Raw genomic sequence first — 22,953 nt, 5'->3', positions numbered from 1 at the left:
CTGTGGAGGCAGTACAGACAGGGGGGTAGAGAGAATATTTGCAAAACCATAGATAATCTACCAGTGTTTCAGCACCTTCTATCCTCCTGGTTTTTCCTCTGCTGCACTCTAAATTGTGCTATTCTGGTAAATTGAGGGGCACCAGGAATGGCACTGTAAGTTGTGATCCACCCCTATTTACTCTTTTCTCAACCTTTATAAATTCCAGGTAAAACCATTCCTTGTTAATCATTAAATCTGTGGAACATTTTGCACAGTATGCACTTGCCTCACTTTAGGACCCCTCCTTTTTCATTCTAAATATTAAACTTCAAGCCGTCTCCTCCCAGATATTTTATATGCCAAAAAGCATTCTTTTACAATGCAATCCTACCTACAAGTTTCTTAACTCTCTGCTTATTTGCCTCTAACAGTGTCAAGCAAAGCTCTTCTAGACAGAGGTTCTTAGAAATTGAATAATAATGTGCTTTCAAGGACTTTAGAAGTAAGTGAGGAAAGCAAAAGTTGATCAAAGAAATATTGTTCACTGAATAGGTACTTCATAAAGAAGTGAAGCTCCTGTTTCTTTAATATTCATTTGAGGTTTTATGCAGAGCATCTTAATAGGATAGAACCCTGGAGAGGGACTTCAAGGGAACATACACAAGTGAAGTTTTTTGTTATAAAATTTGTGTACTGTGGATCACTATTTTCCTGCGGAATAGAATTTGATCCATAGACATATCAAGTTAATTTGTTAAGTACCAATATATAATGTTAATCTATCATTAAATCTATTGACATTAAATGATTAAAATATGATATGCAAGGTACTTATATGATGGCACAAATATTTTCTCACTTAAATCCTCATAATTAGCTCTCTGAGGTAGATAGTATTATATTCCTCATTTTATAATGTAATGTAATGTTATTAAAAATAGATAGGAACATAGATACACCTTTGTAAATGTTAAGACAGAGGATAAAATAAAACACCAAGAAAAATAGCAAAGACTTAAAATTTCACATGCCTGGGCACATAGTCCCTCCCATTCCCCGCCAGAGAGTGAGTTTTTGTTTGATCCTGAAGATTAAGGCATTGTCAGCATTCAAACCATTGACAGTGAGTCAGAAAAACTTACTTGAAAAGTTTATTGTACTGATATTTCATCAAATGCAAGTTAAAGGTTTCCAAATTCAATGACCTACTTTCTTATCCTGCCTCAGTCTATATGCTATTTTGACTATGCTGCATTTTCCAGCCTGTGTTATTGATTTTTATCTCAGTCTTATTTCTATTGGCAGGTTGTTTTAACAGCAAAAGAAAAGGTAGTAGGTTCTTAAGTGGGACTGAACCCATAGAGTGCACTGTAAGCATTTTCTGGGCTCCTCTGAAGTGGGCCTGCAAATGCTAGGGGGTCTCTAACTCTCTGGCTATAATAAAACTTTCTATATTTAGGTGTGATTTGTTTCATGAGTTGATTTGAGGTATCTAAAGTGTAATCAATTAATTAAGCTCCAGTTCCACAGCTGGCATACCACATTCTCTGATGTACCATTTTTAATGTGGGGCATTTCACTGATGAAAGATTTTGCTCCTACATAACATCCCGCACATATTAGGAATTTTCAGGATTTGAACTTGTGTGACATTGGTTTGAATGATTTCCGTCAAAACAAGTTGAATTGCAACACAAAAGTAAATTGCTTTATAAATTGTCTTTTCCCTTAGTTTTACTACTTGTGTTGTTTTTTGTTTTCATTGCCATTTTAACTAAAATACCTTTGATCTTCTTGGTATCCTGATGGGTTCTTTTTACTCCAGAAGAATCGAGAAACAAGTTTGTGATTTTGCACACTGCTGTGTGCAGAAACACGGACCCTGCTAGTTGGATGCCCATTAAAAAAAATGCCTTTGGCTGCATCTTTTCTCTGGAGTATTGTTCTCTCTGTGAAAAGGATTATTCTTGTTATAATATCTCTCAAAGTGATTAAACAAGCAATTTTTTCTTTTCTCTGATGTGCTGCTTGATATTCTGAATGCTGATCTGCTGTTCAAAGTATTTTCCATCTATTCATTTCACTGACCCCAAAAAGGGTGATCATGTCCTTAGAAAGGCTAAGTTTTAGGCTAAGATAGTGCCTTTCTTGGGAAAAAAATCAAACAACTGATCCAATAATGGATACTTTAATTAGGTTTCACACTTATTCCTAACTTATACATTTTAGTTACTAATGGAGGTACCTTGAAAGGCCTCCTGCTACTCATTTTTAGGGATTCTAAAGATGTGGATCAAAGAAATGATGGAAGAAGAAATGAGATTTCATTTCAGATCTATTCACATGCCTCTTCCCCAGACCTCCTTGTCACAGATTTTCTAATTTTGTTCCTTCCCAGTCCCCAACCAACTATACAAACCATTCGCCACTGAGTTGGTATATAATCTTACCTTGGGCCATTTTCTTTCCTCACAAGGTGAATGGTGGCAATTAGTAATAATAAAACAGGAAAGGCATATAAAAACAGTACAACTCTAGTTACATAAATTTAATGTTTGAAATAGATAGTTCTCTTGAAAATACCTACCTCACGGTTTGACTCAAGGAAAAGTAGAAACAGAGAAAGCTCAATAGCTGTGGAAGCCACTAAAAAAGTTGAGAGAGAATTAGCTCCAGCACTGTTTCTGAGGGCCTAGTGATTTTAGAATTGAGTTCTTTAAACTTTCAAGAACCAGATAATTCTCAGACTATATATGTATAGCCTGCTCTTGTGCTTTGTATTCTTTGGGGTTAATATTGATTGGCATTGCTGTACTGATATATAACCCATGCCTTGTGCAGTGAAGAAGAATAAGGTTCCAGGCCTAGGAGAGAGCTTGGGGTCTGAGGTGAGTCCTTGGCTGGGATGGTTGAAGAATAAGAAGAGGTAGTGCCCACAAATTATATTAATTCCAAATACTAATTGCTTAGACAGGCTATGTAGGACCATCCTCAGAAGCTATCCATTAACCTTCCAGTGTTTGACTCTCATAACCTCCTATGCACATCTCAGTTTACAGGTTGTCTCCATTCCTTAATTATCCATTTTATGATGGAGTCACTCCTAGAGGTGAACTTGAGGGTTGGTAATGCATCTTCTTCTTTACATCCCTGGTGCTTTTACAGATCCTGCCATAGATAGGTTCACAGTACATGTTCACTGAGTGAATGAATAAATGGGTGAGTGAATGAATGAGTGAACAGAGAGGTACTCTATTCACTTTATGAAACTAGCAGAAACCTTGATATTAAAAAAGAACCCGAAAGAAAGCTCTAGACTTAGATCACTTATGAATATGTATGAAGAATCCTAAATGAAATTCTAGCAAACCAAATTCAACAGTGCAGTAAAGAATCATCCTGTATGACCAAAGAGAGTTTATCCTGAAACTGCAAGGAGAGTTTTCTATGAAGAAAACTGTTGTGGCAGTATGGAAATGTGAAGTGTTAAAGCCATTTTGGAAAGCAATCTAGCAGTATCTAGTAAAGTTAAAAATATCTATGTCTTTTGAGCCAGATACTCCATTCTTGGGAATTCATCCCAACAGAAGTAAAACACAAGTGCAGAAGGACACACGTACCGAGTGGTTATGCGGCATGGCTCAGAGAGGCAAAAACGTGGAAACCAAGTTAATGCCCATCAGAGGGAAGAGCTGAGTACATGATGGCACACCCCACTGGAGGACATCATACCACCTTTAGAGAATGAATTAGAGCCACGCCACATGATTTCCACAGAGTATTAGTGATAAAAGGCAAGGTATATAGAATGTATGTAAGAAGATCTCATTTAGTTAAAAAATACAACCAGAGCCCAAAAAGTAAAACCAAGGATAGCACAAGAAACCTGACATCTATATTTGCTAGTTGAATAGCTGTGAATAATAGTAGTTTTTTTGACTTCAGTTTCCTTCTTTGTAAAATTGGGGTGATAATAATGCACACCTCCTAGAATTTTTGAAGATTAAATAAGTTAATACATGTGAAATGTTTGGCACATAGAAAGTACCTGAGAAATACTAGCTACTAGTAGTAATATGTTAGTAGAAATGAATAGAATATGCAGTCAAAGAAAAATACGGAAGCACACATCCTAGATTGTTAACCTGGTTAATTTATATGCTGACAAGAGGCCAATGTGGTTTGAAGGGAGAAGGAAGGTCCAAGTAAGGAAATAAAAATATATGTATATCTCACATTTATGCATCTATCCACAATTACAGCATCTAGGACTGTATATAAAGAAATGAAATATTGTAAAGGGAGACATTTGTTAGTTAGTATATCAAATCAGTAGACCCAACAAGAAAAAAACAGTACAAAATAATAAATACTGAAAAGGTATTTAGTAAAATGTAATCCCATCTCTCCTTAAAAATAAGTCTAGGGAAACTTTGAAAGATGTTTATTTGAAGATATAAAGGATAAGCATATTAAACACCAGCTGTCATTACCTCTGATGGGAAAACATTAGAGCAGGATTTCTCAGAATTTTATTTTCCGGACCACTTAATTCCACAAGTGAAATCAAAGGATTCTCTGTAGTGCAGTGACCTGGGAACATGTTGCTCACAGGTAGGCCCTGCTTAAATCATAGTGCTTATCAGCAAGACAAAGGACTAAGTGCCTTTTGATCTTTAGGTTCTAGGTAAAATACCTCTTCCTCAGAGGAACCTTCCCTGGCCATGTTACTTCCAGGACATCCCTTTCTTTCCATTTGCTGTCACATAGCTCTATTTATTTCCTTCAACTGTAACCATTAATTAAGAGAAGTCCACTGAAATGCAGTGAAACTGTCTGAAGAATTTTCTCCATATGTGTTCGAACTGTTTAGCCCATAGTTCCATTGATTCAATCAGTCCTTCTTGCTAAAACTTTTTTTCTTAAGTAATTCTGGAGGATGATTGTCCTTAAAAAATCAGTTTCTGTGGACATTGCAGCTGAGAGTCAGCATTATGTAACTTCTGCCACATGGATTGCTTGTTGAGAGGTGTTGGCTCAAGGTGGAATTTCGTGCTTTGGATTTTCATACTTGCAAAAAGGAGGCAGTTGTTCTTGCATCTCATCATTCCCAGCAACTGTCCTGTGCACTATTCCTAGAATGCATTTTTATGAAGTCCTTTGAATTTCCCCGATGGAAGCTCAAATGTTTGACATTGGCAAACAGCATTATGATTGCTATCAATGTTCAAAGGCTACTTTTCTTTCTCATGGTTAACTTTAAAAAACTATGCATATGGCCAGGCAGGGAAGTTTTCTCTTATCTTCCTTAGTGTTCTGTGTTAGGATCTGTTTAAGCCTATGCCTTTCTTTTTTTCCTTCCTTTCTTGGTGGGTAGGGTGGTCAGGAGAGGTTTTCAGAATTGAAAGAATTAATTTTTTCCCTCTTGTGACTACAGAATAACTGTGCTAGGCCTCCATGGTTGAGCAGAACTCTGGTGTAGATAAAATGTATGTTTGCCTCTAATCAGTGGGCTGAATTTCTGTATTCTGCAGTGATTACAGCCACATTCAGATTTTCTGACTGCTAGCATTTCTGTTAGCTACCCTTAGATAAAGATCTCTGTCCTGAACCTGATAACCACAGATGGACTATTTAACCATTTTCATGTACTTCTTTCTCATCCAGGTCCTCATGAACATGGAAGACGTAAAAGTCCATGAAATGCAGATTTTTGACTACAGGAAAAAAATTGCTGAATCAGAAACTAAATTAAAGCAGCAACAGAACCTGTATGAAGCTGTGAGGTCAGACAGGAATCTGTATAGCAAAAATCTGGTTGAGGCTCAGGTAAAGAATATATTTATGTCTTCACATTTTGATTGCTCCCCATCCTGGGGTTAAAGCAGCTTCAGTTATCCTAATGGCGGGATTTAGAATAGAGCAAGAAAGAAAAGTTGTAGAATTCATCTGAAAGAGAAGATCAGTTTATGCAGAACTATCAGATTGTTTGAAATGGAAATGAAACAACTTGATAGGATATGAAGATCATGGTCCTGCTTTTAATTAATTATGCAGAATTGCCATTCTCTTGTTTCTAATTTTTAAAACTGCTAATAGCTACCAGGATTCAGAGGGCAGCAGCATATTCTTGTCAGTTAATTGCAGAGCTTTGCTTTGTAACCTTTTAGTTATAATACTTGTGATTTCAATTCCTCCTTTTTAAAATGAGGAATAAAGTCTCTCTGTGTGTGTGTATGTGTGTGTGTGTGTGAGAGAGAGAGAGAGAGAGAGAGAGAGAGAGATTTCATTATGCATATTTTGTATACATCTCATGAGAATATTTTGAGAGTTAATGCTGGAAGGTACTTTGAAGTTGATGGGCACAAGGTACAAAGGAACAGCTCTGTCATAACTGGTCAGGAGGCCATTATGAAGGAGCCTCCCTTAAAAGCTCCTGCTATGTATTGCACTTCCATAGGCATAGTGCTCCTATTTCTTTCACTTTCAAACATCTCTCTTTTCATTTTGTTAGGATGAAATAATGGAAATGAAGAGGAAATTAAAGACTATGACCCATCAGGTAGATCAGCTGAAAGAAGACATCTCTGCCAAACAGTTAGCGCTTGTGAAGCTACGTCTGGAGCAGCAGCGGATAGAAAAGGAGAAGGAAACACTAAAGGTGCAGATCTTACAACCAAAGTGAAGGAGCAATAGTCTATCTATTCTGCATCCTTGAGGCAGACTCCACGCTCACTGAAGGCAGTTAAGGGGCCGGGAAAACCACCAAGGCACAGGGGGATGAGCACTACCACCCCCAGGGCAGGCTCCCTGCAGGTGGGGCCCCCAGACAAGGGGGCCAGGGGAGGTGCACATGCCCCTGTTCACCTGTGCTGGCTCTCATCGCATCTGTGGAGGAGAGCCTCGCAGGTCAGCAGTGCCTGAGAAGCCCCGGAGCTTGCAGGCTTGCTACAAGCCCTTTGTGCTCACAAGGCAAATCCAGCCCCAATGCCCACACCCGCCTTCCCACACTCCTCCCTGGGCCTCCCAGAAGGTCATGCTGGCAAGACCTTTTGTCCCTCTGCTCCTAATTGCTATTTACTTTATGTGCAGGTGACTTTTCTACCTGCAGTGTCATGAACCACCTGGCGTCAGGCTTTGTCCTCACTTGATTTGCCCTCAGCCAGGTTCATAGTTCACCTTACCTTGGTGGGTCTGAGAACTTTGCAGACATTCCTCCAGGGAATCATCTCTGTCTTTATGTATATTACTGAGACATATCCTTTTAAATCTACTAATTTAGAGCATTTCATGTGTACCAATATAAAGACCCTATTTAAGAATATGTACCATATAATTACAGCATTTCAAATCTTGAACCACATATGTTTTACTGTACATGTTCCCTAAACCTGGTGTGTTTCCTTCTCTTATCCAATCCAATAGATTTCCCTTCCAATCCAATTGGCCAAAGAATTTAAGAAGGAACTTCTAAGAGAATGATGCCTTTTTTATTTTGAAAATGGAAATGAGGAATACTCATGTATGTTATGAGTAACTTGCAGGAACTCTCCACAAAAGATGAGAGACTGGTGTCTTGGTATCTGCACATACTAGCTTTCAAAGATAGTTCCTATCTTGAAAATATGTATCTAGTGTTGGATGGATTTACTGCCAATTTTTCTTGATTCCAAGATGCCCTAGATTAAAATATGCAGTCTCAATTTAATAATAGGTTTTGTCAATTTAATGATAGGTTTTCATGGAAATAGAACTATTACATTAAATTAAGTTAAGCTACACTTGGTTTGAGAAAGATTAAAAAGTGACAAAAGTGCCTTTGCAAAAAAGATATGGTAATTGATAATGTTTATCTGTCTGAGATGTTTATTCCCCCACTGTAGCTTATGAAAGAAAAAGAATAGAAAATTCTGCATTAATGCTTATTTACACATCAAAAAATATATTTTCCAAAATTTGAAAATATCCCATATTTTGCCCTTATTCTCCTTGATTGAAGGCATAGTTTTATAGAAGGTAGCTCGTTCCTCTCTGGAGCTGTAGTGGGATGGTGTTTATTTATCATGGAATGAACCAGAAGAATCTTCTAAACACTGATTCACCTATGGGCCTGATGGACCCATGTTAGCAGGACTGCAGTGTGACTCGATTTGGTGCATCATCTCTTTCCTTTTAGAGGGTGACCCTGATCCTCATCTCTTACTTTTTTAAGTAATTCTCTATTCAGAGGATTAATTATTGCCACCTAAAGGAGTCAATGGTGGAACTAACTGCTTTCTTCATAATCCTGTGTTCGAATAAGCAATGTCCTATGCAAAAGATCAATTATTCCTAATTCCTTAGAGTTTGACTTTGGTTAGTGTTTGTTTCAATGACACCCTCCGTCATCAGGCATGTACACATAATAAGGATCATAATAAAATAAAAGAAAGGGCAATAGGGCCCTGTTTTTTGGCCCAGGACCAGCAGAGTTGGCAGCTGGTGGGCATGAAAGATGATTAAAGAGCTTCTGCTCTGTGATCTAAATGGGGGAATCCTAGGTCTGGATAGCATTGGATCATGGATTATAGGGAGATGATTGCTTTGGACTTTCTGTGAAACAAGGATGCCTTTCCCCAGCATTTCCCATTAGAGCAAGAATGAGGAACAGAAGAGGGCTGCCTGCTTGATTTATTGTTTGAGGCTATCCAAGGGTGACTTGCAGTCATGCTTTGATTGGATAATTTTGGTCTGTCATTATGCCTGTTTGACATTCCTTAAAAAAATATGACAGCTCAAATGTTGAGTTTCAGCCTCTTGACTTTTTTAACCTTAAATTTGAATCACATTCCATACGGATCTCTGGATTTAAGGCATCTGAAGTACACAAACTAGATCCCTGAGGGAAAGGCAGATTTTCTAGTAACTTTGCTCTAAGAGACATTTAACTTAATTCTGAGTTCTACAAAGCTATTTGGGTACATAATTTCTCCTGGAAGGGCATGGCTTAGGCTGGGAGACTGTGAGGTGCCTTTTGACAGGACAACCCAATTTACCACTTCTCCAGGTTGACAGGCAAAACCATGGTCCATGATAACTTGTTCCCATCCTCATTTACCCCCCTTAAAAGGAAAATTTCACTCCTTCCATGTTTCTTTTCCTTTTTTCAGTTGCTACCAGGCTCTACTGACTACTAAGGATCCTAGACAGTGTTAACACATTATGGTTATGACAGAATGTCAGTAGTTCACGTTGATGTCACTGCATCTCTGTTCATCTGCCCGGTTCTGTAGCAGTCTTGTTTCTTCAGCTCAAGGAGCCATCCTGTTTGGAGTGTCTGCTTTCCAGTTCTAATAAGCCTCTGATGCTGTCTTGTACTTCCCAATCATCCCACATCGTTCTCACAGCACTTTGATTCTTAGTGAATAATTCAACAGCAAATTCTCTATGTCCATAGCTCAGCATCACATTAGCAACTGGCTTCAGGGCACGATAGCCTTTTATACTTAGTGGACTCTCTAGAATGACATGGATAGGAACTGGCACAGAGAGAGAGTGAGAGAGAGAGAGAGAGAGAGAGAGATAGAGAGAGAGAGAGAGAGTCTAATTACTCTCATGGCTAGAAAACTTCATGGGGTCTTGTTTGCTTTAGATGTAAACAGATGGTTTCTGTGAAACCCAGTGAATGTTGGGATCACGTATGAATGGGTGAAACTGCAAGTATGGTTCTTGAGCTATCATTTATTCCTGCAGCCAAATTAGATGATATAGAGTCCATAAACTCCCACCACAAAACTGTATAATTGTGGAGGCCATAACCAAAGAGCGTGTCCTGCCCTCGTATTACAAATTCAAACCACCAGTAACACTTTGAGAGATGCCAGTACCCCAGGTCCCATCTAGAACATTGCTTTATGGGCTTTTGGGTGCATGCAGTTGTCACCATCTTTCCTTGGGTGAGACAGCTGAGGTTTACAGCTGCTGAATGCATTAGGTCCAAGGTATTTTGTTGACATTAACGTTTGCTGCCAATGTCTAACGCCACATCTTGTTTATAGCCCATAAATTTATGACATAAGGATACCACTCAGAATTTTGATATATTATGAAAAAACATACAGCAGTGCTAACCACATGAATGGTTTTACATTTCAGACAGATACTTTTACACGCTGTTGATTGCATTTTAATATAACGGGTTTCATTTTGTTCTGCTGATGGATTCTGATCAGCTCTTGGCACTTAGGAACAGGGAAGTAAATGTTGCACATCTGGGAAAGTAAAAGTTTTATTAAAGAAAGCATAAGCCAAACAGGTATTTTATTGCTGTCTTCACTGTCACCTTAATTGATTATAGAAATTGAAAGGCTTGTTGTTTGCTCTCTTCCCTAACAGGCTATCCCCCCAAAGTGGTAAATACTAGACCAGATATTTTCTCAATAAGTTTTTTCCTTTGCTTATCTCTGGATATTATTTCATGAACAAACAAAATGTCATAAAAAACCTTTGCTTTTACAGTAGCAGGCTGCATTTAGATTGTGACATTATGTGTTTGTTACTAGGTGTGCAGTGTCTTCTACTATTTGGATAAGTTTGAGGTATGCAATCAGTGAGTTGGTTTTCATGGGTTGGAGGCAGACTTCAGGTAGAGTTGGGTTGGTTCATGGGCACTTGCAAACAGGGGGCTTGCTGTCATCCCAGTGATCTTTCTAAGTGGGTAGAGGTGGAAAAATTTTCCTTGAAGGAAAAATTATTACTTTTTCACTATTATTTGCCAACCTGCAAGGCACTGAAAAGTTGGAGCCTTAACATCATCTTGTCATGTGCCTCATGATTCCAGGCATGGGTGAAAGCAGAGCTCCCCTCTGATTTGTTCCTTGTGCTGGCCCAGTCCTTCCCATCTTGGCATGGACCTCTCAAAGGCATATTCTTTTTTCCTTTAATAGAAATCCTCCATGGCTCCCCATTGTGTACTCTACACAGTGCATGGCATACAAGGCCCTTTCCTGTCTGGCTCAGCTTTATCTCCTGCTATTCCCTACCTAATAGCACTCCAATCCAGCCACATAGGATGTTTTGCCATCTGGTGAACACTGCAGCCACTTTATAGTTTGCATGCCTTTGTTCATGCAAGTTTGCCTGTTGAATGCCCTCCCCCCAGCACATACTTCTCCACTTTAGAAATATCTGTCAGCTGCCAATGCCCTGACTGGTTCTTCCCTCTAAACTCCAGGCAGAAATAGAAGCTCATTCCTGTGTACTCACATGTCCTTTTCCACACAATAGATAGCATTTCCACACTGTAATGTGGTTGGTTATACTTGTAATTTCTAATGGTTGATGGATCCCACAGTCATACTCATCTTCTGCATTTGACTTGAAACTATTGAGTGGTGATAGCAGAGCTCTGGAATCAAAAGATCTGGGTTGGAATCTCAACTCTGCTACTTACTAGCTGTGTGTCCTTGGGCAAGATAATTTGCTTCTCTTTGTCTCTGTAATTGCATTTGTAAAATTGAGATGAGAGAAGCTATGCAAAATGACTAGTATTGTGCCTGAGATACTGTAGAGCACAAACATACTTGTGGAACGGAAGCGAATGTGTCCTTTGACAGAGCAGTTTCCCTTTGAGAACTTATCAGTCCATATCACCCTTTCCTTCTCACTCTTAAGACAGCTCCTGAAATAACCTCAAGAGTCTCAAGATCTGAGCTCTCCCAGGAGTTCTGACAACCTCAGAAGCCTGACCTCTTGTAACTCCAATAAGGACACTGAAAATTTTTTGCTTGGACTTATTAATATTTGCATAATACTTGTATATCTTATCCTCTCATCTAAATGGGAAGCATCTCAGAAGTAGGATCTATCCATCTTTTTATATCATGACAATTCTTCTGTTCCATCAAGATCTTAAAGATAGGCACTTGGTTTTTATCTTCATTAATTTAGTTTTCACTTGGAGGGGCTTTATTTCTATGGTTGATGTGCTGGTGGTGTTAGGACCATCACAGGTGCTGGTAACAGATAGAGGCCCTCCCTCATCCTCACCCCCGCATCCTCTTCTGTACTATTCTTTGTGAATTCTCCCCATATTTAGCTGGCGAGAGAAGTGCAGCTGAATATCAATGAAGCCTCTGCTACACATATACAGAAAAATGATGGAAATCCCTTAAGCGTACAACTCATAGAATAAACATGATCTCCATAACGTGCATTGCTGTTTCTTTATGGGTCTGTGTGTGTGTGTGTGTGTGTGTGTGAAACTTGTTTGCTTGTGAGAGTGTTCAAACCATATTACATGAAACATCAGAAGAAAGTCTAAGAGAAGCACCCCGTACATCCACATACAGTGTGTAGTCCTGGTTTGTGCCATCACAGAGTGAAATTTGCTTGTGTCCTTCACTCTTTGTCAGGCTGAGCTGCAGAAGCTGAGAGAACAAGTCCTGGAGACCAAACATTTCATTGAAAAGCAGGAAGCTGAAGAGAGAAAACTTCTGCGAATCATTGCCGAGGCAGATGGGGAGAGGCTGAGACAGAAGAAGGAGTTAGACCAGGTAGGAACATCTCGCCAGACCTGCAGACCTCTTCAGGAGGTGCAATGTTTGATTCAGCTTTTCACAAATCCTCATTCTTCTCTAAGCTCTTTGATTCAGTCTGACGGAAGAGAAACAGCAGAAGCCCATCTTCTGTTGATTAACTATGACATACTAATTCATTTATTCAAGTCATATTTATGAGGACTTACTTTGTGTCAGTCACTGTGCTGGACACTGGATATACATTGACCCAAAAGAAAATCAGGCTCCTTACATTCTTGTATAGTGTAATCACCTTTGTATGATTGCAATGAATACTTACTTAAATTGGGAGTTAGAAACACACATGCATAATTTGGGGGTTAGAAATTTAAATGTTTCCAGAGATCTGGCAGGTTAAATAGAAATAGAAGTTGACCAGTATAAGATGGTGAGGAGTGGTGGGACTTGGTAAGAGCTTGCCCAATGTAGTCATTCTAACTTTAATATTTATAAAATAATAGTTGGATCAAACCAAACAACACCCATGAAACAAGGATTTTCAGATTGTTACTACCATCATGGATTATTTATTGTACTCTTTCCAATGAGACTGCAAGCTGTTGGGAGGAGTCCAGTGTTGATTGTCTAGCAGGCTATTTATTTCTAGTGCCCTACCCACTATGTACCTGCCTAGCACATGTGAGCATTGGAAAGATATTCATTGACTGAATGAATGCAGCTGCCATAATGAAAGTCAGATTTTTTGTTCCCTGGTGGCCATGTCCTTCCCTTCCTTTCCAGGTCATCAGTGAGCGAGACATCCTCGGGTCTCAGCTCATTCGGCGCAATGATGAGTTGGCTTTGCTCTACGAAAAGATCAAGATCCAACAGTCCATGCTGAATAAAGGCGAGAGTCAGTACAACCAGAGGATGGAGGACATGAGAATCCTTAAACTTGAGATTAAAAAGCTTCGTCGGGAAAAGGGGATTCTTGCCAGGAGTGTGGCTAATGTTGATGAACTCAGGTAACAGGAGAACCCTTAGAGCTGAGGGCACAGAGGGGTATGGGGAGCTCCTGAAATGACCTTATGTGCATGCCTGTTGGTCATTGCAAGTCTTTATCAAGTTGTATAAAATAATTTTTTATATGGTGGAATTATTAACACGTAATGAGAACTTTCCCACAATTCAGAATCTACATTGTGCCCATTCTATGTCACAAAAAAGGAATAGTTTCCTCTCAAGGGGATATAAGTGAATGCAAAAAGATTTTCAAAAAACTTTGTTCTGGATTAAAAAAAAATAAATTTCAAATCAAATTAGAAACACAAACTAGCTACAATTCAGAAAAAAATTCCCCCAATGAGCTCTTTAGAATTTCTTTAGTCAGGCAATATTGAAGGGATGGAGCATCAATATTTAAATTTAATTCTGGTAACATTTGCACATCTTTTTGTTGGAATTGCATACAGAATGAAAAGGGGAAAAATTTAATTTTATCACTATTTGAAAACTCTGTTTCCTTAGAAGGCAGCCGATTTTTTATATCTCACTCTTGATTTATCTTCTGCAGCTTTCACTTTAGCTTAGTGTGCCTTCTTCTTGCTTTAAATCTTACATTATACAAGATCTACTTTCCCTTTGGGAAAACATCACCATGTTTTATATAGGCAATTGCAGGAAACCAAATAAGAGGTCTGGTGTTTTCTCAGTAGCTATCCTTATTCCCCAGAGACTTGTACATGAACAGTGGTATCCTTGACCACCTGGGGACAAGGGCACAGTTTGCATCTGCTTCTTAAATTAATTGAATGAGAAGGAGTTTTGATATTTAGATGCAGTGAATACATTCAGGAATAGCAAGTGAAGTTGCCACCATCAAGGATGGATCATTACTTCTTTTTCTTAGAGTTGCTCGTATTTCAGATGATGAAAGTAATATAAATTCATTGCAGAAAATGTGGGAAATGCAGAAAAAATATAAAGAAGGGATTAGAAAATCCCTCATAAGTTTACCACCTACAGATACTGCCAATGACATTTTGGAGACAAATGGGTTCATTCCAAGTAGCTATTGAATGATCTTGAAGATCATCACTAAATTTGCCAGCCATGAGTTATTTTTATTATATACACTAAGGACCAAATTCTACCCATTCCTATTCAGTATTGCTGGTTTGTTGATAATAGATTTTATTTTTCTTTTCAATGGGAAGACAATAAAGATATTGGAGGGAAGCAGGCATGAATTCCAATCTCAGCCTTGTCACCTACAGGCTGTGACCTTGGGCAAAGCATTTCTCTGAGCTTTAGACCTGTAGTTAAAATTAGACAGGAAAAGAAATGTAGTGTGTCTAGCACAGAGTCTAGTACAAAATAAGCCTTCAGTAACAGTTGCTAATACTCTTGCCTTCCTCTTCTGAAGGCACTCTAGAACGCTGAAGTGTTAAAAATATGCTTTTAATTCTAAGCAGCTTGCTCTGAGCTCCCTGTTGAGTGAACATCATGCAGTTAATTCTAATGGTTTGTCTTGCTAATGAGGGGAAGTTGTATTATTGGTTTAAATGAAGCAATTAAGTAAAAGAGATGGTTTAGTATTAGAAGTCTGCACACCCACAGCAGACAAGGACAGATAATAATATCCTTGTTGCCTGTGTCAGTGAGAATGTTTGCCTCTTCCCCGCTCCCCATCAAAGCATCTTATTCAATAGGGTGGCAGCCAGCTCACAGGCTACTGTGGGTGGCTGTCGCCCATTACCTATTACTAGAGATGCCTGCAGCTTACAGAGGTAGGTTTGAGCCAGATCTAGTTCTTTAGGACTTTTGCAGCCTCCTGCGTAGCTGTGGAACAGGAAATAAAATATCACTCCTAATGCAGTGTTTTTCAGTCCTGGCTGCACATTAGAATTATGGGCAGGACTTAAAAACCTAGGAAACCTCAGTCACATGCTAGATCAATTAAAGCAGCATCCCTCTGGGGATTGGGTCCTGGCAAAGGCATGTTGTCAGAGCTCCCTGGGTGCGTCCACTGTGCAGTCAGGGTTGCCATGAGTGCCCCCATTGGTGTCAGGCTGTCCTGAGTCTTAATAGCTTGCAGTCAGGTGCCATACCTGTTTGATAGGATGTAGAATGCTCTCTTGCTACTACTATAGACACATTTAGAAGTATTAAAAAATGTATTGAAATTCTCATAATTCATCCCCTCCCTGTTCTTTCATATACTTCTAAACGCTGTGGGTATCCAGAACCACGAATCTGAAGTTTTGGAACTTTTTTTTTTAAAGCTAAAGCTAAAGTTTGAGCTCTGCCAGAATTGATGCCTTTGTTTGGCCCAGATTGGGAGTCTGGTCTCAATCTCACAAAAGTCTCCCCAATTCCAACTTTTATATAAAATGTGGTATGTATGTATGTAACCACATAAAGGTATGATATTTAAATGGATGGAGGATTTCTTTGCAAAGGAAAGTTTGTCTTATGCAGGCAGGAGCTTTTTCACACGCAAAGAGAATTCCTGAAGGAGAGGACACGGTGCCGAGCCCTGGAGGAGGAACTGGAGAACCCCATGAACGTGCACAGATGGAGGAAGCTCGAGGTAACGTCTGGCAGAGCCTTACTCTCATCCCCAAATCTCTTCTTCCGCCCCGCATGGCTTACTACTTAGAGCACAATGAAAGGCACAGTTTTATTTAATGTTATGCAAATTGTCACCTAAAATGTCAGGCTTGATCCCATGTATACTGTGTTGTTCCAGAACCAGATGGTTTACTTGGGTTTTGTTTCAAAAGTCTCAGACAAAATCTTTTCTGTCCGAAGAAAACCCAGTGAGAGTTCTGAACTGGCCTCACCAATAGACACTTTTTTTTCTTGTTAAGTAGTTTTTAGTCAACCAGTTACCTTGCAGTTACCTGTTTGTCTTGGATTGTTAATTACCTTTAGCTACATTGGCCACCAGCATATTCATCATCTTTAAGTTGTTCTTTACATCCTTTTATTTCCTGCAGGAAATATGTTTGTCAACTAGCCCTCTTTGCTAAGGACTAGACCTGTGCTAGCCAGATCCTTTCTCTTAGGAACAGGTGACACAGCCAAAGTCCCATTGGTAGGTAATGGATAATAAACTACATGTTTTATTTTATGACTTCCCAAAAGACATTACCACCAGCCCTGCAGATAACAGTGAAAGACAAGCTCTGCTTACTCAAGAAAAATATGGCCATCTCCTATAGTTGTCCCCAGCAATGTGGGTACCAGGAGGGGCTTTGAATACATGAACAATTAGGGTGTTAGGAGAATGAAAATACATCATAGAGGAAAGTGCAGGGCAAGGGAGAAAATCAGCCAAGTAGGTTTTTGTTTTTAATTTTAATTTTTTCCTTTTAATAAAGAAAGCATTAAGGATAATGCATTATAAATTGTTATATAAACACGAGGCCTGAATTTTAAGAATGTCCAATCTTGTCAAGTGAATGTGTGCCAAATTTAGTCTCAGTATATGGTATCAGTAGACATTTCTTCATATTTCTTAGTTAATGTCAGAGTCAATGGAATATCTTTTCCCCCTCTCCTTTGGACCCTTGTGTATTTCTCTTTAAATGCCAACAGTGGTGTCTTTTACTAAACTAACAATAATATGAATGTGTCTAAGGAAGTGCTGAAGATTTTACATCCATTTAATGTCATATTAATTTATTCTATGTGTTTTCAAGCAGATCTTAAAAATTTCCAATTCCATGTCAGTTGCTATTAGAAAATTAGAAAATACTGGGGAGGCAGCTGTAAATATTTAGCTGCTAGTTTCAGAATGTCAGTACAGTTGAAAGTGAAGCTTTGGCTCAAAATCTAGAGATTATCAATTTATAACTATAGAGTTTGTTTGAATTGTGCATGGATAGCTTTGAAGGCATATCAAAGCTTTACAGATTGATAACTCCATTTGAGAGCTAAATGCCAATTTATTAGCAGAAGTCCACATTCTAGAAACCGTCCTCATCATAGGGGGTAATGAATCTTCTTGTTAGCGATTACCAAAGGAGAATCCTGAGGCTGAATGAATTAGGGAACCCTGTTTCATGCCTACAGAAACAGAGGGCATGGTAAAGGAAGCCTCAGAGCGCAGTAATTAAGAACCACATGCTTTAGAGCCAGGCATATCTGGGCTTGAGTCCAGCTCTGACCCTTACCAGTGTGGGCAAATGACTTAATTCTCTGAGCCTCAATTGCTTTAGCCATAAAAGGGGAAGACTACTAGTGTCTCTTAAGATTGTAATATTTGATATTGTATGAAAAACACTTAGCATAGTGTCTGGATGGTGGCAAAGAATCAGGTGTCATGGGTAGTAGCTCTCATCATCACTGTTATTCCCACTGGTGGAATAAACATACTCACTTACCATTTATTGGCCAACTAGAGCCAACAGATAAGACATTAGCCAGACTTGAGTCTGCTTTGCTGATCATTGCATCTATTATGCTTTTTCATTTTTTTTTTTTTGGTCCTCATTCTCTCTGTAATGGGCCTGCAAGTTTACAATAGATTTTAATAAAGCAATAATTATTTTACATTGGGATCTCAGTGTTTTGAAACTGATGGTTTCTCAGCTGATTTATTTTGTTCACCTTGAACAGGCCAGTGACCCCAGTACCTTTGAGTTGATACAGAAAATCCACACCCTGCAGAAGCGTCTCATCAGCAAGACAGAAGAGGTGGTTGAAAAAGAGCTGCTCCTTCAGGTAGCATTTTCATCTTCTGTACGCATCCAACAAGTGTGTTTTCTTAGCACCATCATCATCAGGACCGTTTTTAGAATGTTATTCAGTGGCTTTGCATGCCCCGTTTTTTTTTAAATTAAGGTATCATTGATATACAATCTTATGAATGTTTCACCTGAGCAACACTGTGGTTACTGCATTCACCCATATTATCCCCCCACACGCCCCATTGCAGTCACTGTTCACCAGTGTAGTAAGATGCTATAGAGTCATTACTTGTCGTCTCTGTGCTGTACTGCTTTCCCTGTGACCTACCTATATTATGTGTACTAATCATATGCCCCTTAATCCCCTTCTCCCTCCCTCCCCAACCCCTTCCCTTTGGTAACTGCTAGTCCCTTCTTGGAGTCTGTGAGTCTTCTGCTGTTTTGTTCCTTTTGTTCCTTCAGTTTTGCTTTGTTGTTATACTCCACAAATGAGTGAAATCATTTGGTACTTGTCTTTCTCTGCCTGTTGCATGCCCCGTTTTTAACTGTAGATGGCAACAGTGACTCACACACAGAGAACAAACAACCTGATTGTTTTTTTTATGCTGCCATCACTGATTTTTCAAGAATTCTGGAAAATTAAGTCCAAGGCTAGACTTACTGCATTGGGTAATGGGAGCTTTTATCCTCTGCTTCTCTACAGTTTTATTTGTCAGATTATACTTTTCTTCACATCTTCATGCAATGGGAAATGCTATGATTTTGATTTTGAAGCTATGCTTCCACATAGAGCACAAATCTGTTTTTTAGAAGATTTGTGAGAGTGAAATGGAAGGACAGATTTCTTTTGGTGGATTTTTGTGGTAGGTTACTCTGGAGCAGTTAGGAAAGGTGATGTCCTTTCAGGCCTGGACCTTTGCAAATACCCATTGTCACCACCATCAGCACCATCCTGCCAGACCCTGCTGGTGGCTTTGCCTACCTCGGCACAGTTCTTGGGGGTGGGTATTGTCATCCCCAATCAATAGATGGGGAAGTTGGGCTCCAGGAGTTTAGTGCGAATAAGAGTGCGAGCTGTGGTTTTAGGTGGCCTGGATTGGAATCCTGACTTTGCCAGTTTGTAACTCCCGTGGTTAACGTCTCTGCACTTGAGGTTCTTCATCTGTTTCATGGGCCAACAACTAAACCTGGGGAAAGCGATCTTGGGAAGATTGAAAGAGTTTAGCATTATGCTTGACACAGAGTCAATGTTTCATAAATATTAGCAAGTGTTCTTATTATTTCTAATTCCAAAGCCCATAATCTTAACCTTCGGGTTACCGTTTGTAAGAGCAGGAACTTCTGTATTTGAGCAAGGACCACACAGCCCTTCTTTTTTACATTCTTTCTTTTTAAAAAAAGACATTTTCCCTGAAGTTGAGTATATAGTAAGTAGCTTTGCAGAACATCACTATGCTGAACGGCCAAATGGGCATTTTTCTCTTCTCTTAAAAATAACCCTGGTAGTTAAGAGGGCAGTCCTTACAGTCAGAAAATCTGAGCTTGAATCAGCTGTAAAGTTTTGTATTTCATGACGTGCGGGGAATGATATTAATTCTCCAAACCTCAGTCTCTCCATCTGTTGAATGGTGATTATAGTATACAGTTTCATTGTGGGAGGAACGTACTCCTGTCAGAGAGCACTACGTGGAAGTCCTGTTGTATGGATAACAGGGCATGGGCACTGGGGTCTGGCTGTCCAGGGCTGTAGGTCCTCTAAGGCCAGTCCAGCCACAAGTCACTTGCCCAAGGCCATGCACCTGGCCAAGTGGGGCCTCAAACTAGGCAGTCAGCACCAGTGCCTCCGCTTTTTACCCCTTCATTACCCGCCCTCTCTTGTTATCACTAAGTTTTTAAAAGAACAAAATGTGTTTTGCCAGATCTCTCTGTTGTGAGTTTGTTTCATATTCACTCCACTGCTATAAATTTATTATTTCCTTCCTTCTATGTAGTTTGGGTTTATTCTGTTCTGCCTTAAGATTGATGCTCAGCTCATTAATGTTCAGTTTTCTTTTCTAATATAAGCATTTAAAGCTATAAAATGTCCCTTAATTTCTTCAGTTCCTCACCACAGGTTTTGAAATGTGATATTTTCACATTCATGTAATTCTAAATATTTTCTGTTTTCAGAATTATTTCTCATTTGAGAGTAAGTCTTAAAACTATCCACTAGATCTCCTATGGTTATTGAAAGTACAACTTTAAATTTCCAAATATATGGGCATTTAAGTTATTTTTTAGTTACTGGTTTCTCAGTTTCTGCATTGTAGTCTGTATTATACCAGTTCTTTGGGATTTGTTGAGACTTGCTTTGTCACCAGCTAAGTAGCTGGTTTTATAACTGATGCGCATATTCTTGAAAAGGATATGTACTCTCTAAATGCTCAAGGCTCAGGAATCTGTATAATGTTCATCAGGTCAGCCTTGCTAATTGTATTGTCTAAACCTGTATCTTTCCTGATTTTTTTGTTTGCCTACTTGCTGAAAAAAAGTTTGGAGATTTGTCTATTTCTCCTTGTAGTTCTGTCATTTTTTGCTTTAAAAGCATTTTAGATTATGTTCATAAGATTAGTGAAAGGTTATGATTTTTATTTCTTCCTGGTGAATTGCTCCTTTAATATTATGCAAGAACCCTCCTTAATCAATGCTTTTACTTACAAATTAATATTACAAATATTAATATAGCTCTACCAGTTAATTTTCTTTTTTGCATTATTTTCTATGCTTTTACTTTTAAAACTTTCGGTGTCTTTATATTTTAGGTGAGTCTCCTGTAATTAAAAAGTATCCAATATGATATCTTTGTCTTGACTGGTTTATTTAATCTATTTATTTATTGGTGGTTTTAGGTTTATTTCCACCTTTTTATTTTCTATTATTTACCCTGATATTTTTAATGCTCAAAAAAAAGTCTGTTCCTGCTTTATATTGGTTTAGTTTTCTTTATTCCTTCTTTTTCCCCTCCACCAGTCACTTTTCTCTCCTTATTACTTCCTATTCCCTTTTTCTTAGCTTATTCATTTTTTCTGAGTAGTTATTACCACTCAGTGTAATTTTCTCCCTCTATCCTCTCTCTCTCTTTCTTTCATGGAGTTTCTTAAAATATTTAACATGCCTAGTGAACATCAGGTCTAAACACATCTAAAGTTGGTCAACATCCTTATCCTTACAAACAACACAAGGACTTGAAATGCTTTAACTCCAGATGCCCCCTACCGTCCTTCCAGTGTTAGTCATCATCATATTTTAAGAGTCAATGAATATTTGTTCAGATTTACCAATTCTTTTTTTTTCTATTTCTTTATATCTCTAATTCCTTATTTCTAGGTTCTGCCTGTTTCTTTTTGAAGTACATCCTTTTATGGTTATTTCAGTGATAAGCTTTTCAGTGGCTAACACTCTTCTTTGCTCAACTGAAAATGCTTCATTTTGGCCTTACTTGTAAGTGATTAAATTGAAATTCTATTTTCCATTTGTACTTTAACAGTGTTAGTCCTTTAAGAAGTCTGCTGTCAGTCTGATTACTATTTCTTCTATTTTAGGTATCCTGCCTTTTCTTCTGTTTGGTTGTTAGAACTTCTCTTTGCCTTTGTTGTTCTGGAGGTTCTGTACAATGAATGCATTTGGCATGAATTTAGTTTTGTTCACTAAGGACTCGCTGTGCTTCTTGAATCTGAGGCTCCCCATGTCTTGGAATAGTCTGTCCTTCATTCTCTTTATTTATTCCTTCTGGAACTCTTGTTAGATGTATGTTGGATTTTCTCATTCTTTCTTCCTTATCTATTGACCTCTTTGATCTTGTTCTTCTCTTTACCTCTTATGTTACATTTTCTCAGCTTTATCTTTTTGTTTACTAAATCTCTCTTAGGGTGTCTGCTAATAGCCTATCCACTGCCATTTTCTTTTCAATGATTTTGGTTTTATTTTCTCAAGATTCTTTTTCACATATGACTCATCTTTGTTGACAGTGTCTTGATCTTTTCTTATGTTTTTACTCCTTCCATTGTGTCTTCAATTAATTTAAACATTTATAGTCTTTATCTAATAATTATATTAGTGGAAGGTCTTGGAGGTCTTTCCTAGTGTTTATTGTGACTGCTAATTTTCATGGAGAATCTTTTGCTTTTTGTGTTGTGCTTTTGAATTGTGGACTCATGTTCAGAAAGGATTTATTTATGGCACTTGGGAGTGGCCCAGGTAAAGGGTATGTTTTTTATTTGTTTCTTCCAGGTACCCTAAAAGATATCACTTGTTTAGAGTAATTTTTTATGTTAAATTATCACCTTGGGGCTTACTGGATTACTTGGTTAATGTATATTAGAAACCCCAAATCTTGTGATGGAAGATCCATGCATAGAAATTCCCAGAGGAGTCGATTTTTTCCCCCCTACTCAGCATCCAGGGGAGGTAATTAAGTCTCTCTGTGGTCTTCCTATTCAAGAGGGGTAGATTTCTATCTATTGTTTCTTTTCACTGAGGTGGAACTCTTTATGTGGAGGAGTTTTAGTACCAACTGTCCACGTCACACTGGCCCAGCACCTCATCTTTTATTCTCTGTGGCCATTAAAATCCAAGCCCCTTGTGCCTTGAGTTCAGCGGCTTATCCCATTCAGCCCCCAAGGGATAGCTGCTCTAATATGCTGTCCACCCTTTGATTTTGACGCTTCAGGATCAAACTGTAAAAACTCCTTGTGATTAAGAGGATGTGTTGTTTTATTCAGCATGTCTAATGCTCTGTG

General features: G+C 38.6%; 1 protein-coding gene across 1 annotated transcript in view; it reads left to right on the top strand.

Annotated features, from left to right (window-relative positions):
* Positions 1-22,953, top strand: part of CFAP58 (cilia and flagella associated protein 58) — a 90,463-nt gene that overhangs the window by 25,515 nt on the left and 41,995 nt on the right. The window contains exons 10-15 of the mRNA XM_073240463.1: positions 5,650-5,811; positions 6,497-6,643; positions 12,375-12,515; positions 13,281-13,504; positions 15,960-16,071; positions 18,105-18,209. Coding sequence (XP_073096564.1) covers positions 5,650-5,811; positions 6,497-6,643; positions 12,375-12,515; positions 13,281-13,504; positions 15,960-16,071; positions 18,105-18,209 — 891 coding nt within the window. The remainder of the gene's footprint in view (positions 1-5,649; positions 5,812-6,496; positions 6,644-12,374; positions 12,516-13,280; positions 13,505-15,959; positions 16,072-18,104; positions 18,210-22,953) is intronic.

Source organism: Manis javanica, chromosome 7, assembly GCF_040802235.1.
Source record: "Manis javanica isolate MJ-LG chromosome 7, MJ_LKY, whole genome shotgun sequence".
In the NCBI taxonomy this organism is placed as follows: Eukaryota; Metazoa; Chordata; class Mammalia; order Pholidota; family Manidae; genus Manis; species Manis javanica.
Note: the sequence above shows the minus strand (reverse complement) of the source record. Positions and strands in the feature narration are given on the sequence as shown.